Source organism: Mustela putorius, unplaced genomic scaffold, assembly GCF_011764305.1.
Source record: "Mustela putorius furo isolate JIRA1106 unplaced genomic scaffold, ASM1176430v1.1 tig00003853_pilon_pilon_pilon, whole genome shotgun sequence".
Taxonomy (NCBI): domain Eukaryota; kingdom Metazoa; phylum Chordata; class Mammalia; order Carnivora; family Mustelidae; genus Mustela; species Mustela putorius.
In genome coordinates, this window is record NW_025422005.1 from 12,301,720 (window position 1) to 12,315,342 (window position 13,623).

At 51.3% G+C, this 13,623-nt stretch overlaps 1 protein-coding gene across 1 annotated transcript; it reads left to right on the forward strand.

Annotated features, from left to right (window-relative positions):
* The first annotated feature begins 2,351 nt into the window (after nucleotides 1-2,351).
* On the forward strand, nucleotides 2,352-5,484 carry ACTL8 (actin like 8). The gene is made up of 2 exons (XM_004741348.3): nucleotides 2,352-2,713; nucleotides 4,225-5,484. Exons 1-2 carry the CDS (start codon nucleotides 2,366-2,368, stop codon nucleotides 4,975-4,977), a joined length of 1,101 nt encoding a protein of 366 aa, XP_004741405.1. The 5' UTR covers nucleotides 2,352-2,365; the 3' UTR covers nucleotides 4,978-5,484.
* The last annotated feature ends 8,139 nt before the right edge of the window (nucleotides 5,485-13,623 follow it).

Sequence of the window (13,623 nt, forward strand, 5' to 3'; positions counted from 1 at the left end):
ATCATTAGGTGGTCACTAGGCTTTGACGATTATGAATCAAGCGATTATAAGGGTGTTTGGATGAATGTAAATTTGCATTTCCCTTGCGGGAATACCCCGGAGTGGGAATCCTAGGAATGGTGGGTGTCCATTTACCTTGATATGTGAAGCTGCCACACTGTTTCCCAGAGTGTTTTATTTTACATTCCCACTGGCAACATATGAGGGCTCTAGGCGCCCCCACGTCCTCGACCTTCACTGGGTCTGGTCAGTGTCTAACCTTGAGCAGTTCTCCTAGCCAGGTGGGGCCATCTCTTTGTGGTTTTAACATTCATTTTTCTAGTAACTCTTTTCATATGTTTTCCTTGCCATCCGTATAACTTCTTCTGTGATATGTTTGAATCTTTTGCCCACTTGAACTATTGGATTGTTTTTCTTCCATTGGTTTTTGTGAGTTTGTTCATTTTAATTTTTGAGTGCAAGTTGCTTATCCGATATGAGATTTGCAAATATTTTGCCCAGTCTGTAGCTTGTCTTTTTGTTCCCTTCACAGTACCTTTCAAAGTGCAAGTTTCTGGGGCGCTTAAGCATCTGTCTTTGGCTCAGGTCATGATCTCCGGGTCTTGGGATCAAGCCCTGAGTCAGGCTTCCTGCTCAGCAAGGAGTCTGCTTCTCCATCTCCCTCTGCATACCCTCACTGCTTGTGCACTCTCCCTCAAATAAATAAAATCTTTTTTTTTAAAGTGCACATTTCTTAAATTTTGGCAAATTCCAGCCTATCATTTTGTTCTCTTACGGACCAAGCAAATGATATTCTGTCTAAGAAAATCATACTGCATTGAGCTCACAGTGATTTTTCTCCTCTGTTACTTTTAAAAGTTGGATTTTAGTTTTAGATTGTATGGTTAGATCTATCATCCATTTTGAGTTTTTTTAATAAGGTGTGACGTACGGCTTGAGGTTCATTTTTTTGGATGTGGATATCCAGTTCCCCACCATTTACTGTAAAGACTATTCAGCCGCCCTTCCCTTGTTTCTGCACCGTGTCAAACTTGGGGAAGGTCTGTGTCTGGGTTTGTCATTCTGTCCCCTGTGTCTCTGGGACTAACCTTTCACCGGTGCCACATTGTCTTGGCTCCTGCAGTTTTGTAGTAAGTCTGGAAATCAGGTAGTGACCACACCTACCTCTCCAGCATGGTGGTTCTTTTTTTTTTTTTTTTTTTTAAAGATTTTATTTATTTATTTATATGACAGATCAGAAGTAGGCAGAGAGGCAGGCAGAGAGAGGGGTGTGTGGGGGGGGAAGCAGGCTCCCTGGTGAGCAGAGAGCCCGATGCAGGGCTTGATCTCAGGACCCTAGGATCATGACCTGAGCTGAAGGCAGAGGCCTTAACCCACTGAGCCACCCAGGCGCCCCCAGCATGGTGGTTCTTATTCTCCTCACTTTCCAGGCATCGAAACTGACCAGGGTCATGGTCAGACACCCCGCGTACCACCTCTCTTAGGCAGTAACTTAGCCGCCTAGCTCCTCCTCAAAGCCTGCTTCTCAGGCTTAGCCTGATGCTCAGAGTGTAGCCTTTGGAATCTGCTTTGGGTGTAACTGTCACCCGCTGGTCAGCTGCATGGCCCTGGGAAAGTAACTTCAAACCCTCCGTGCCTCAGTTTCCCCACTGGTAAAATGGGGGAAACAGGGGTACCTGCCTTACAGGTTGCGGTAAAGATGAAGTGATCACCCACTCATGCCATGTGAAAAGGCATCCGATCATTTCTGACCAGCAGGCACGGCAGATGCACATGTTTCAACCTCCCATGTGAGGTATTTCTCCTGGCACTAGACAGAGGGCGTGCATCCCAGGAATGGTAGCTCTGCTGGTCCTCATTGTCGTTGTCATTGTCATGGTGGTTATGACTGTTTTTGCTGCTGTTGCTGCTAAGCTATTATTGCGGAGAACGGTGGGCCCTGAGGCTGATGACCCAGAGTTCTCAAATCAGATGGCCAACCACCATTGAGAGCTTCCTGGGTGAATGTTGCTTGCAAAGGCTGCCAGGAGCAGCAGGGCCCAACCTCTGCTCCTGTGGGGTAGAAGCGTGCCCCTGGCGTAACAGATGAGTGTGCAAAGTACAATGGGAGAGGTGGGTGGGAAGGAGGGCTTGGCAGGACTTTGAAGGCAGGGCTTTGTAGGATGATTAGGAGTTTGGGATGGGAAGAATATTGCAGGCACAGCTTGTACAAAGGCTTGGAAGGGGAAATGGACACACTTTAGGGGAGCCTGAAGTTTGATTCTGGGGTAGAGAGTGGGTAGCAGCCCACAGTGGCCTGGAATAATCCCCCGTCCTTTCTCTCCACAGTCAAGTCCAGGAGACCTCTCACACTTCTGCCTTCACCATGGCCTCGAGAACCATTATCATCGACCATGGGTCTGGCTTTCTGAAGGCTGGCTTGTCTGGGTGGAATGAACCCCAGATGGTCTTCCCGAGCATCGTGAACTACGTCCCGTGCAGGGAGAATCCTGGCCCCAGCTATGCCCAGAGGCGCGTGAGTCTAGGCATCGACATTTGCCATCCTGATACCTTTAGCTACCCCATCCAGCGTGGCCGTATCCTCAACTGGGAGGGCGTGGAGCACATCTGGTCATTTGTGCTGGAGAGACACAGACGGGAGCATGAGGACTTCCCTGTGATGGTCACAGAGTCCCCTCTGAAAGAGCCTGCGGACCGACGGAAGACCCTCGAGGTAAGATGAATGGGAACTAGCCTGGCATTTTGCATTCAGATATGGCCCCAGGGGCTATGGGGAGTGCTTAGATCTTCCTCTAAATCAAGGTTTGGCAAACTACAGCTGGTGGGCCCAACTGGCCCCCCATCTGTTTTTATAAATAAAGTTTTATTGGAACATCGCCATGTCTACCCTTTCACATACTGTCTTTGGCTACTTTCACACCATATCGGCAGAGCCGTGACGGTTACAGCAGAGACCTTATCTATACTATATAAAGGCTAAGAAACCTCTTTACTGTAGGTTTGCTGGATAAACTATGTGGTGTCTAGTTAAAGGTGGATTTCAGAGAAGCAACAAGTTATACTTTAGTGTAAGCATGTCCCAGGTATTGCACAGGACATACATATATGAAAACATTATTTGTTGTTTGTCTGAAAGTCGAATTTAATTGGGCAGCCTGTATTTTTAATTGCTAAATTTGGCAACCCCAACTGTCTAGCTTTTATAGAAAATGCTTGCCAACCCCTGCTCTAAATAAATCAGAAGATCCTGGAGAGTTTTAAGTGGGATTCGTATTTCATTTCCTATTTGACAAAGAGGGACTGGGCTTCTATTTGGGAAGTGGATGGAGGCAGGACGGTATTCTGGAGTGTGGGTGTGGGGGAGCTCCTTCCCCCTCAGTAGGGCATATGGGTCTTCTGGGGCCTGAAGAGGTGGCTTCATGGCCAAAGGCCACATAAGGGCAGACTAGTGCTGCCTTTCTGTGTCTGTAGGGTCAGAAACCTGGGATGCAGTTGGAGCCGGGGAATGAGGGAGGCAGTGGGGGTGCTCTGTAAAGATCTGGGCGGGGGTGGTGGGTGGGGGAGAAGAGCAGCCTAGGGACTTTGCCAAAACCTAAATGTCAGCATTCCCGTTTTGTCTTGATGTGTGGAGAAAAAAAGGCTTCAATTACCAGGAGGTGAGAGTATGTTATCTCCTCCCCTCCCATCCATCCATCCACCCACCCTCCCTTCCTTCCTTCCTTCCTTCCTTCCTTCCTTCCTTCCTTCCTTCCTTCCTTCCTTCCTTCTTCCCCCTCCTTTTCTGGAGGCAGTGGTGGATATGATGCACACGTTTCTTGCCTAATTTCTTCTTCCGTCTTCTAAAGAAATGGGTCAGGCAGCAGATCGGCCACTTGGCTGTAGCCCCGCTGGTCCCGCTCCCATAGCCAAGCATCTCAGCACCGTAGCTGACAGCTCCTCTGAACAGTGGGGGTCCTCAAACAACTGCCCCCCCCGCCCCCAGCAAATCCAATTTGTAATCCTCTAGTGCCTCCCTTGTTTCCACAGCATGAGCTCGCGGGGCCCTGGACCCCACCCCCTCAGGGCAGCGCCACCCCCTCCAGTCCCTGGGGGACACAGGTGTGCCCCCGCTTCAGTTCTGACAGCTTAGCACACAGCTCAGTCTTGGGGAAAACAGAACCCAGAAATGGATCGGGGCCTTTTTTGCGGGGGAGATACCCTAGTGGCGCTTCTCCCTTCTTGCAGATTATGTTTGAGTTACAGGATGTGCCATCCATCCTGCTGGCCGACCAGCTGGAGATGTCCCTGTACGCCTCCGGCCTCCTGACCGGCGTGGTCGTGGATTCCGGCTACGGCCTGACCCGCGTGCAGCCCTTCCACCTGGGCCGCCCCTTGCGGTCCTGCGGCAAGACGCTGGAGTTCGCGGGCCAGGATCTGTCGGCCTATCTCTTCAAGAGCCTCTTCAAGGAGGATTGTAATCGCCACAACCTGTTCCAGCTGGAGACGGTGGCCACCACCCAGATGAGCAAGTGCTACGTGCCCCAGAATCTGGCGGAGGCCCTGGACTTCCGCCAGAGCCTGCCGAGCGGCTCGGATGAAAACAACACCTACCAGCTTCCCGACGGCACCCCAGTGGAGCTGACCCCCATGCAGCGGCTGGCCCCCGAGATGTTCTTCAGCCCCCAGGTGTTCGACCTACAAGGGCCCGGCATCTCCCAGGCCGTGGTGGAGGCCATCCTGGCCTGCGAGGCGGCCGTGCACCCGCTGCTCACCTCCCACGTGATGGCCTGCGGGGGCAACACCCTGTACCCCGGCTTCACCAAGCGCCTGTACAAGGAGCTGATTGCAGAGCATTTCTCCTCCACCAAGGCCACCATGTGGGTGGGTTCCAACAGGAACTTCAGCGTCTGGCTCGGAGCGTCCGTGGTGGCCCATCTGTCTTCCTACAAGTCCGAGTGGATGACCAAAGAGGAGTACGAAGAGAGTCAGCGGCTGTGACCTGTTGGCAGCTCCAGGGACCTGGCCCCCCGTCCCCAAAACTCGGGGGATTAATTTCCAGTGACAGGGTCTGGGGTTAGCAGTTAGCTGGCTTTGGAATTCCAAGGTCATGAGGGTATTTTTTTAGGTTCTAGGGTTTTATCTTGTTTCAAGAGTGGGATCCAGCCTAGATGGGGACAGGGAAGCCCTCCGGGGACGGTGTCTCCGGGGGCTGGTCTGTCATTTGGAGCGGAGTGGCCAGTGAATCATCTTCAAATTGCCACTTTCTTTTCGCTGGCGTCTTCCGTAGGCTGTCCTGTTCTCAGTTCAGTAGGTTTTAACCGGGGCGGGAGAGATGGGACCTTCTGCTGGGGTCCCCGTTATTTTTGACTAGGAGTTGGGGGGTGGGATAGGAGAGATGAAGTTTTTCTAGTTTTACTCATTCTCTCTGGCCAGGGAGAAATTGCTGTAGGTGAGCCCAAGGGGCAGCCCTCCCGTGGCCAGGGCCTTGTTTTGTATCTGCAAATAAACAACTTCTTTGGAACTGTGCTGGCTTCTGTCATGGATGGCAGTGGGGGTGGGGTGGGGGGGAGACTGTCTCGAGGGGAGATGCAGAGTGTGAGGACATGAGGACCAGCATGGGTCTGGGGCAGCCTCTGGGGACCCACTGGGCAGGATGGACAAGGGCCCAGAGTGCCCTGCTCTTCCTCGGCCGCAGTCTCTCTCTTAATCCCAGCTCTTTCAATATTCTGTTAAAGTGTGAGTTTCTACTGGTGTGATATTTATTTGGTAGATATTGGAGGGACTCTGGGGTGAAAGATACCAGAGGTTTCCGGTTTCAAGGAGATTGCAGTCCACTGTGGCGACATGGGCAGTAGATAAGGAAATCTATTTGAGGCGTGAAGAATGAAATAAGGAATGCACCGAGGTCACTTGCTCTGGGGGATGGGGGCTGTCTACTTTTGATGGCGTAGCCTGAGAGGAGACCGCTGGGGACCACGGGTGGTGAGTCACCGCCCCCTCCTTCCTGGACACACTGTGAGGTTACACTTACCAGCACCCCACTGTAGTTAGGTAGGGTCAAGTGACCATGCGGTAGGTGCTGGCCAGTTTAGTGAATGCCTGACCCTTAAAATAGCCCTATCAGCCTGCACGGTGTGGAGGATCTAATGGGGGGAGGGCAGAGCTGCAAATGGAAGGAGGCTGAATGACCGGCTGGAGCATAGACCCCTCCCCCTCCCCAAGCCCCACCCAGCCCTACTGCACTGCACTGGGACATGACGAAACATCTGCCATGTCCCCCCACTGAGATTTGGGGGTAATTTGTTACAGTAGCTGTTTTGCAAACCCTGACTAATATGCAGAGAGAACTAACTATTTATTTAACAAGTTTTTTTTTTCTGGTAAGTGGCGAAAGTGGGGTTGGAATCATCTGGGTTCTCAACCAGTATGACTGCTTCTTAACTAGGCTCTCGGTTCCCTAATGTTAATGGAATAAAGAGTACAGTGGGCAGGAGATTGCAGCCCAAGGAACCATGAGGTTCCAGACACAGGAGGGGGAGTTTGAAGGCCACAGTCCAGCTCATGTTTTCTTTGTCACATGAGCCATACTGTCTCAGCTACAGCGTTATCCCTAAACTTGAGACACCAGTGGTCCCCAGGAGGGGAAGTGGGACCTGTAGTAGAACAATTCAGAGCCAGCTTGGCCTGGGCCCCAGGGACTCTGTCAGATTTGAGTTACAGGTGGCCCTGTCATTAGCTAAGCTACCTTGGGCAAGTTGCTTAACCTCTCTTGAGTCTGCTGGGCATAAAATAGGGAATAATATTTGTTTCCTCAGGGATTTGGGGTAAGGATGAGCTAAGATGAAGAAAGAGAAGTCTCTTTTTGTTTGTTTATTTTTTGGCTTAAAAATATTTATTTATTTGCTAGAGAATGGGGGAGAGAGTGAGAGAAAGCACAAGCAGGGGGAACAGCAGAGGGAGAGGGAGAAGCAGACTCATCACTGAGCAGGGAACCCAATGTGGGGGCTCCATCCCAGGACCCTGGGATCATGACCTGAACCGAAGGCAGATGCTTAAACGACTGAGACACCCAGGCGCCCTGAGAAGTCCCTTTGAAAACTAGAAGATGTTATTGAGATAGGAGAGGTGACTTTAAATTTTATAATTTGATATTGCATTCCTCTTAATCAGGAGTATGAATAACAATGGCAGTCATCAGTCACCGTGCATTACAAATGGAGTCACATTCAGTCCTCATATACACACTGTGATATTTGTCCCTGTTTACACATAAGAAAACCAAAGCTGAGTGATGTGAAGCTCTTGCTCAAGTTCACACACTCAAGGTTAGGCTGATAAAGGATTGACACAGTTAGGAATAGATTCAGCATTTCTAGAAAACTAGACTAGAAGTGGCTGAAACATATGGGGATTTCTTTGTCTGATGTGACAAGCAGGCAGTCCTGAAGAACAGAGGTATGTCTATATCATCAAGGACCCTTTCTGTCTTCCAGTTTTTCCAGTTTTAGTGTGTTGTCTCATGAGCACAAAATGACTGCAGCAGCTCCATACATCACATCTATAGCCCCTGCTAGAAAAGGAAGGGTGAAAGGAGTGTGCCATCTAGTCAATCTCTTTATAATAGGAAAGTCTTAACTAGCAGATTTCTGCTTATGACCTAGGGCATCTGTCCCTTCACAGAGAAGGGATTTGAACGTAGGTCCATCCATATCCATGTGGTTCTCCACAGTGCCAGACTGCCATCCCAGTTTTCTGGGCCCTGTTAGACCTGTTGGCTTGAGAAATGAAAATGTGTGATTTTTTCAGGCATGAGTGAAAGCTGCTTTTGGGTGGCAATCAAGTGTTGACATACTGAGTAGTAATCTTTGTGCTCCAAACTGGTTTATCTGTATGCTCCTGAGCTTTAAAAGGCAGAAGGGGGGAAACTCAGAAATGAGTATGAGGAGAAGGGGGATCTGGAGAAGAGATGGGCAAGGGGTATTTTTTTTTTTCCTTATTTAGCTCTGGGCAACTGTCATCAGGACTCTTTTCTCATTTTATTTCTGAATGTAACATTTAACCTTTCTGTTCAAGCATCAAATCTGGCTGCCTGGTGTATAATTACGAACTTTTCTTCGCTTTCTCTCCCCCCTCCCCCACCCCGAAAGCTTTTAAAACTCCCTCGCTGGGTACCATCTTTCTCCTCCGACTCTCCAATTAAATTAAAAATAGCAGCTCTGTGGGGCTGTGCAGGGCCATCAACCTAACGTGGATCTGCTGGCATGCCAGGCCTGGTAGGGCGGCGAGTGGTGCCCAGAAGATGCCTGCCGGCTCCAGCATGGCCTAGCAGCTGCTCAGAGCTGGGGGAAGCTTCTCCTCCACAAGGGGTCTGAGGCAGCCTGCCAGGGGCAGCCAGGTGCAGGAGGGTGGGAGGCAGGGTCTTGGCAGCTGGGGTGGGGCTGGTGGAGGGGACAAAGAGAAGGGTCCTGAGGTGGGCTGTTCCTGGCTGTGAGGGTACAGTCCTGCCAGTTTCTGCTGCCAAGGCTGGGGGCTTGAGACCCTTGGGTTTGGGTTTGGGTGGAGTTTGGATGCCCAAGTTCCCTGAGGTCACCCTGGTAGAAGCATTAGGTTCTGGTGATGTGGAGGACAAAAGGAATACCTGTATCCTCCTGGCCCTAAGAGACACTGTCATTGTCTCTTCCACCTCTGGGTCCCCGTCCTTTAGAGAAGCAGATGGTGACATGGATGAGGACTCAGACTCCGAAGCCAGACTGTCTGGGTTGGCGTTCCTGCTGGGCTGCTTTCTGGCTCTGTTGCCTTTGGGGAGGATACTTAACCCCCTGTGCCTCAGTTCTCCCATCTGTAAGACAGACCTGGTGAAGAGGTCCCTCAGGGTGTTTTTGATGCTTATCATGTGAGTTAACACGTATAGCTTTGCAGGTGCCAGACACATGGGGCATCTAGTATTATTGTACATTATTATTATAACTGTTATTATTTCTATCAACCAAGTCCTCAGGCAAGAACCTGGCTCTTCTGTTTATTTTTGCTTGCTCACATGCAGGCAGTTGCTAGTGATACCAAATGGATAAAACACCGTGAAGTGCTAGCTTACTTTCCAGGGGGACATGTTTGCAGGGCGATTTCTTGTCTGAGTGATGGAGCAGAATCACATTCTGTCACCGAGTGGCTGGCTACAGGGAGAGGCAGTTGCCAGAGGGGTCTTCCATAGGAAGGGACTCCTGAGATGATTCTGGCCGAGGAGCAGGACTTAGCAAATGCTGTTCCTTTTGTTTGGAATGCTTGTCCCTGCAACCAGCCCCATAGCGGTCTTTGACAACCAGGTATCTGGGGTTAAATAGACAGGGCACTTAGAATGGCTGGAGAATGAGGGCAGTAGGTAGTGGGGACAGGTGGAGGGAGGTGGGGCCAGTTCTTGAAGGACACTGATTGTCACACCAAGGAGTGAAGGCTTCAGAACTGTAAGCAGAATCATGGCATCACTTGGATTGGAGCTCTGGGTATAGCTTGGAGAATGGCCTGGAGAGGGAAGAGACCAGAGCAATCACATAAATCAGGAAAACACTCATTCTATTAGACTCTAGGCTAAAGGTTCTGTGCCATCCAGACCCTGGTCCACTCTGATGCTTTAGACTGGGGACAGAGTATGGGTGGTACTTGGGAGGTGGCTGTGGGTTTGAGGGACCATCAGATCTTCCATCCTGTCATCTGGCAGCTGTCTGGTAGCTGTCAGTTTTAGAACACTGCGACCTGCGTGGTAGTGGGAGAGGCAGCCTGGGGTGCAGGACACGGGAGAGTGGTCTCCAAGGTGAGAGGCTGAGTTGGATTCCTGTGCAGGGCAAGAGCGTGCCCTGCCAGGGGAAAAAGAGAGAGAGAGAGAGAGCCCTGCCGGGGTGCCTGGGTGGCTCAGTAGGTTAAGCCTCTGCCTTTGGTCTCAGGGTCGGTCCTGGGATAGAGCCCTGCATAGGGCTCTCTGCTCTCTCCCCCTCTCTCTGCCTGCCTCTCTGCCTACTTGTGACCTCTCTCTGTCAAATAAATAAATAAAATCTTAAGAGAGAGAGAGGGCCCTACCTCATCCAGGAGTCTGTGCTGGGCTGTGTTCTTCTTCAGCAATGCAAATGCTGGACAGCTCCTGGGGCTTCTCACTTTCTCCAGCTTTCTTCTCCATCCCAGAGCCAACAATTGCCTCTAACAGAGGAAGCTGGTTGACCAGGGGGGAGCTCAGCTCTGGGAGTCAGACTCTGGGCTTGACTCTGTTTCCCACCACATGCTGTATCACCTGGGGCAAAGAACTGCCCTCTCTGGTTCCAGGCCTTATCTATAAAGAGATAATTATAGTACCCTACCTCACCAGGCTGATATGGGGCTTAAAGTCACTTATCCATTCAATGAATATTTATTAGGCACCTACCTTGTTCTGAGAGCCCTTTTCTAGGATCTGTTAAATAGAGGAATATTTATAAAGTGGCTTAGCACAGTGCCTGGCACATAGTAGGTGCTCAGTAAGGGTTAAGTTTCTCCCCGCATCCCTGCTCTGCAACAAAAAACCGGGATTAAGGACTCTTGGAGCTATCAACCAATCCTTGTCTTCACAAAGCACACCCTGAAGCCCTAGCCTGCTGCCAGCTAAGATGCCTTTTCATCCTGTCCTTTTGATGAACTTTTGCACTAAGATGTTAGGATCTTGATATACAACCCCTCCCAGGCATCTTTGGCTTCTTAAAGAGGCCCTAAAATCAGAGTGTGAAAGGTGGATCCAACTCTTTTCTGTAATTAAGACGGAGTTCACTGGACTCACCCAAATTCAGGCCACTTCCTTGGACCCTCGAATATTGTCTCCCTCCAGGGAGAGAATCATGCTTAGCCTAGCAAGGGCAAACACTGAGAAGGTTGAAGACACAGATTCATTTCGATGAGCCTTCTGGAACCCCGGCCGGGGGCTCACCGCTGCCCAAGATAGACCTGATTCCCACGGCCCCTGGATTCCATGAGGAGTGGACACCACCCGAGTGAGGTGGGGAGCAGGTGATAGCCACCTCTTCTGTGACCCTGCACTCAGGGAGGTCACTGTCTTCACCCAGCCCTCTGGGCCAGCAAACCAGGCTCCTGGAGGAGGTGTGTGAGCCCGAGGCATGGCTCCCGTAGGAGACATTCAGCTGGGGGAGGGAGTTGGCCGTAATCCGTGTTTAATTTCTCCAGGGCCTCCATTATAAATTCCATAACTCTACCAGTCAAAACATGACTAATTCCTGGGACTGCAGCCCCCACCTGGGAGCCGAAAGCCCTGTGCTACTTTTGCTGCCTTTTATCACCACTAATAAAGGCTTGGCAGTCAGAATTTAGCTGCTGTGGGTGGTTTCCTTGTGCACGTGGGCTCCTCCCTTCCCCCCACAGGGTCGTTATAGAGTAAGTGCTTGCTTGCTGGGCTGCTTTTCGACCAGCTCTGTAATATTCCCAGCCTGAAAAGCTGGGGCCACGGTATTCAGGGTTAATTGGGCCTTTGATGATTCTGACAAGGGCAGGACTGCTGAGTGATTTATGGAGGAAAGAATGGGTTCACTGAAAGTAAATAGAGCAGAATTGCAGGTGTGATGTTTCACCCACCGAGGGAAGACTCAGTATCCTTCCCCCACCCCGCCTAACAGTCCTTGGGAGAGATCCAGGTAGGCAGTGGACCTCTGCATGACCCCACTTCACCCCTGCTAACTGTGCACCTCTGGGCAGGTTACTCAGCCTTGCTGAGCCTGTGCCCTCGTGGGGAAGTCGGGTCCAGCCAGCCCTATCTTCTGCAGGGTTTTGTGAGTTTGCACTTAGCGAAGTGCTTGGCCCACCTGGAGGCTGGCCAGGGCTGCAAGGATCCCCTCCGGTCCTGTCATGTCATCTAACACCTTAGTCATTCCGTATTCATTATGAAGTTTCTCCCCCAGGTCTTGCTAAGGTATTAGTTTGTTGTGTTTGCAATAAACAACCAGCTTTGCTTTCACCTCTCTAAAAATAGTGCCCGTTTCCAACTGCCTGGCCTTGGAGATGAGGTGGTCTCACTGCAGGTGGGAAACGGTGGACCACAGAGCCTTTGCCACAGGGAGTTCGGGGAGGGGGCGGGTTTGGTGCACTGGGTGGGGCTGGTGGGCACTGGGGTCTGGCCCTGCCTGGGAAGAGAAGGGTGGGATTGTCAAGGGCCAAGGACCTGGGGATGATCGTAGAGTCCTAGGTGAGCCCTAGGAGCAAGGCATTGCATATGAAGGCTGAAGCGGAGGTTCCAGAGACCAGCGTCTTCGCCCGGGCTCTGTCACGTTCTAATGTGTGACCTCAGGCTGAAGCTCAGTGCTTCTGAGCTTCAAACTTGCATCTGTAAATTGAGGGTACTAACAGTATCTACCTCATGGTGTAGAGCAGGCTATGGGAGCTACTGTCCTCCAAGTGCTTAGCACAGTGCCTGGCACTTAGTCTAATGGTCGTTGGCACCAACAGCCCCTGCTGCTCTGAGGTCACTGGCCGTACTGGAGGCTGTGGGTTTGCTGCCGCATATCAGTGTCTCACCAGAGGTAGACAGGCCCCTCAGGAAGACCTGGGTCCCCCAGAACAGCACATCCTCGACCCTGCACTGAGCAGGCTGGCTTCTCCTCCAAGCTAGCTCTTCTCTTGCTCCCACCTCCCCAGAGGTGGGTAATAGCTTTAATGTGGAAGTCTCTTGCCTTCTAGCTTCTGGGGATTTGCGTCAAAAGAGAGAGTGTCAATGTCAGCCAAGGACACCTGTAAGGGAAACTGTTGACCCGGTGGCCAAGACTTTGGAATTCAGATTTACCTCGACGATGAATCAGAGTAGCAATAAATAACCACCTTCTTGTGGTCTCCGACTCAAGATCGCCCCGGAGCAGCCACTTCTCCCCTACTCAGCATCGACTCACCCTGCCTAGGCTCTCATCTCTCACCTGGGTTGCTGGGAACCCCTCCCACCTGCTTGACTCCCACTCTGCCTCCATTTGGTTTCTTTTCCAAGCTACTTCTGGCCGGAGGGAGCCTGCTCAAAGTGCTGTCACATGGTGTTCTGCTGCAAAGCTCTCCCCTGGGGCCCATCTCACCCAGAGTGAAAGCCAAGATCCCCACTGTGTCCCACAAGGCCCTGCCTGTGAGACCCAGACTCCTCCTCTCCCTGCCCACTGGCCTCCCCGGTGGTCCCCCGTCTGGCCAGGTGTGCTTCTGCCCAGACTTTGGCCTTGCTGTTTCCTCTGCCTGGAGCACCGTCCCCAGACGTCTGCTGCCTCCTTCTGCTTCCGTTCTCCTCAAACACCATCTTACTACAGGCAACATAACTTCCCTGACCTCCACACCCTCTCTCTTTCCTCTCCCTGCTTTATTTTTCAAAAGACAGCTTTGTCTCTCCATGAGAATGTAAGCTGCGTGAAGGCAGGAGTCTGTGTTCTGTGCACTGCACTAACCCCAGGGTCTTCAACGGTGCTCGCACATAGTACCTGCCCAGTAAATCGTTCAGTCATTCGACAAACATTTACTGGGCAGGTACTATGTGCAGGCACCGTTGAAGACCCTGGGGTTAGTGCAGTGCACAGAACACAGACTCCTGCCTTCACGCAGCTTACATTCTCATGGAGAGACAAAGCTGTCTTTTGAAAAATAAAGCAGGAG

Coding starts and splice junctions, on each gene's coding strand:
- ACTL8 (XM_004741348.3), top strand. CDS start 2,366: ATGGCCTCGAGAACCATTATCATCGACCATGGGTCTGGCTTTCTGAAG. Junction 2,714..4,224: donor ACCGACGGAAGACCCTCGAG/GTAAGATGAATG, acceptor CCCTTCTTGCAG/ATTATGTTTGAGTTACAGGA.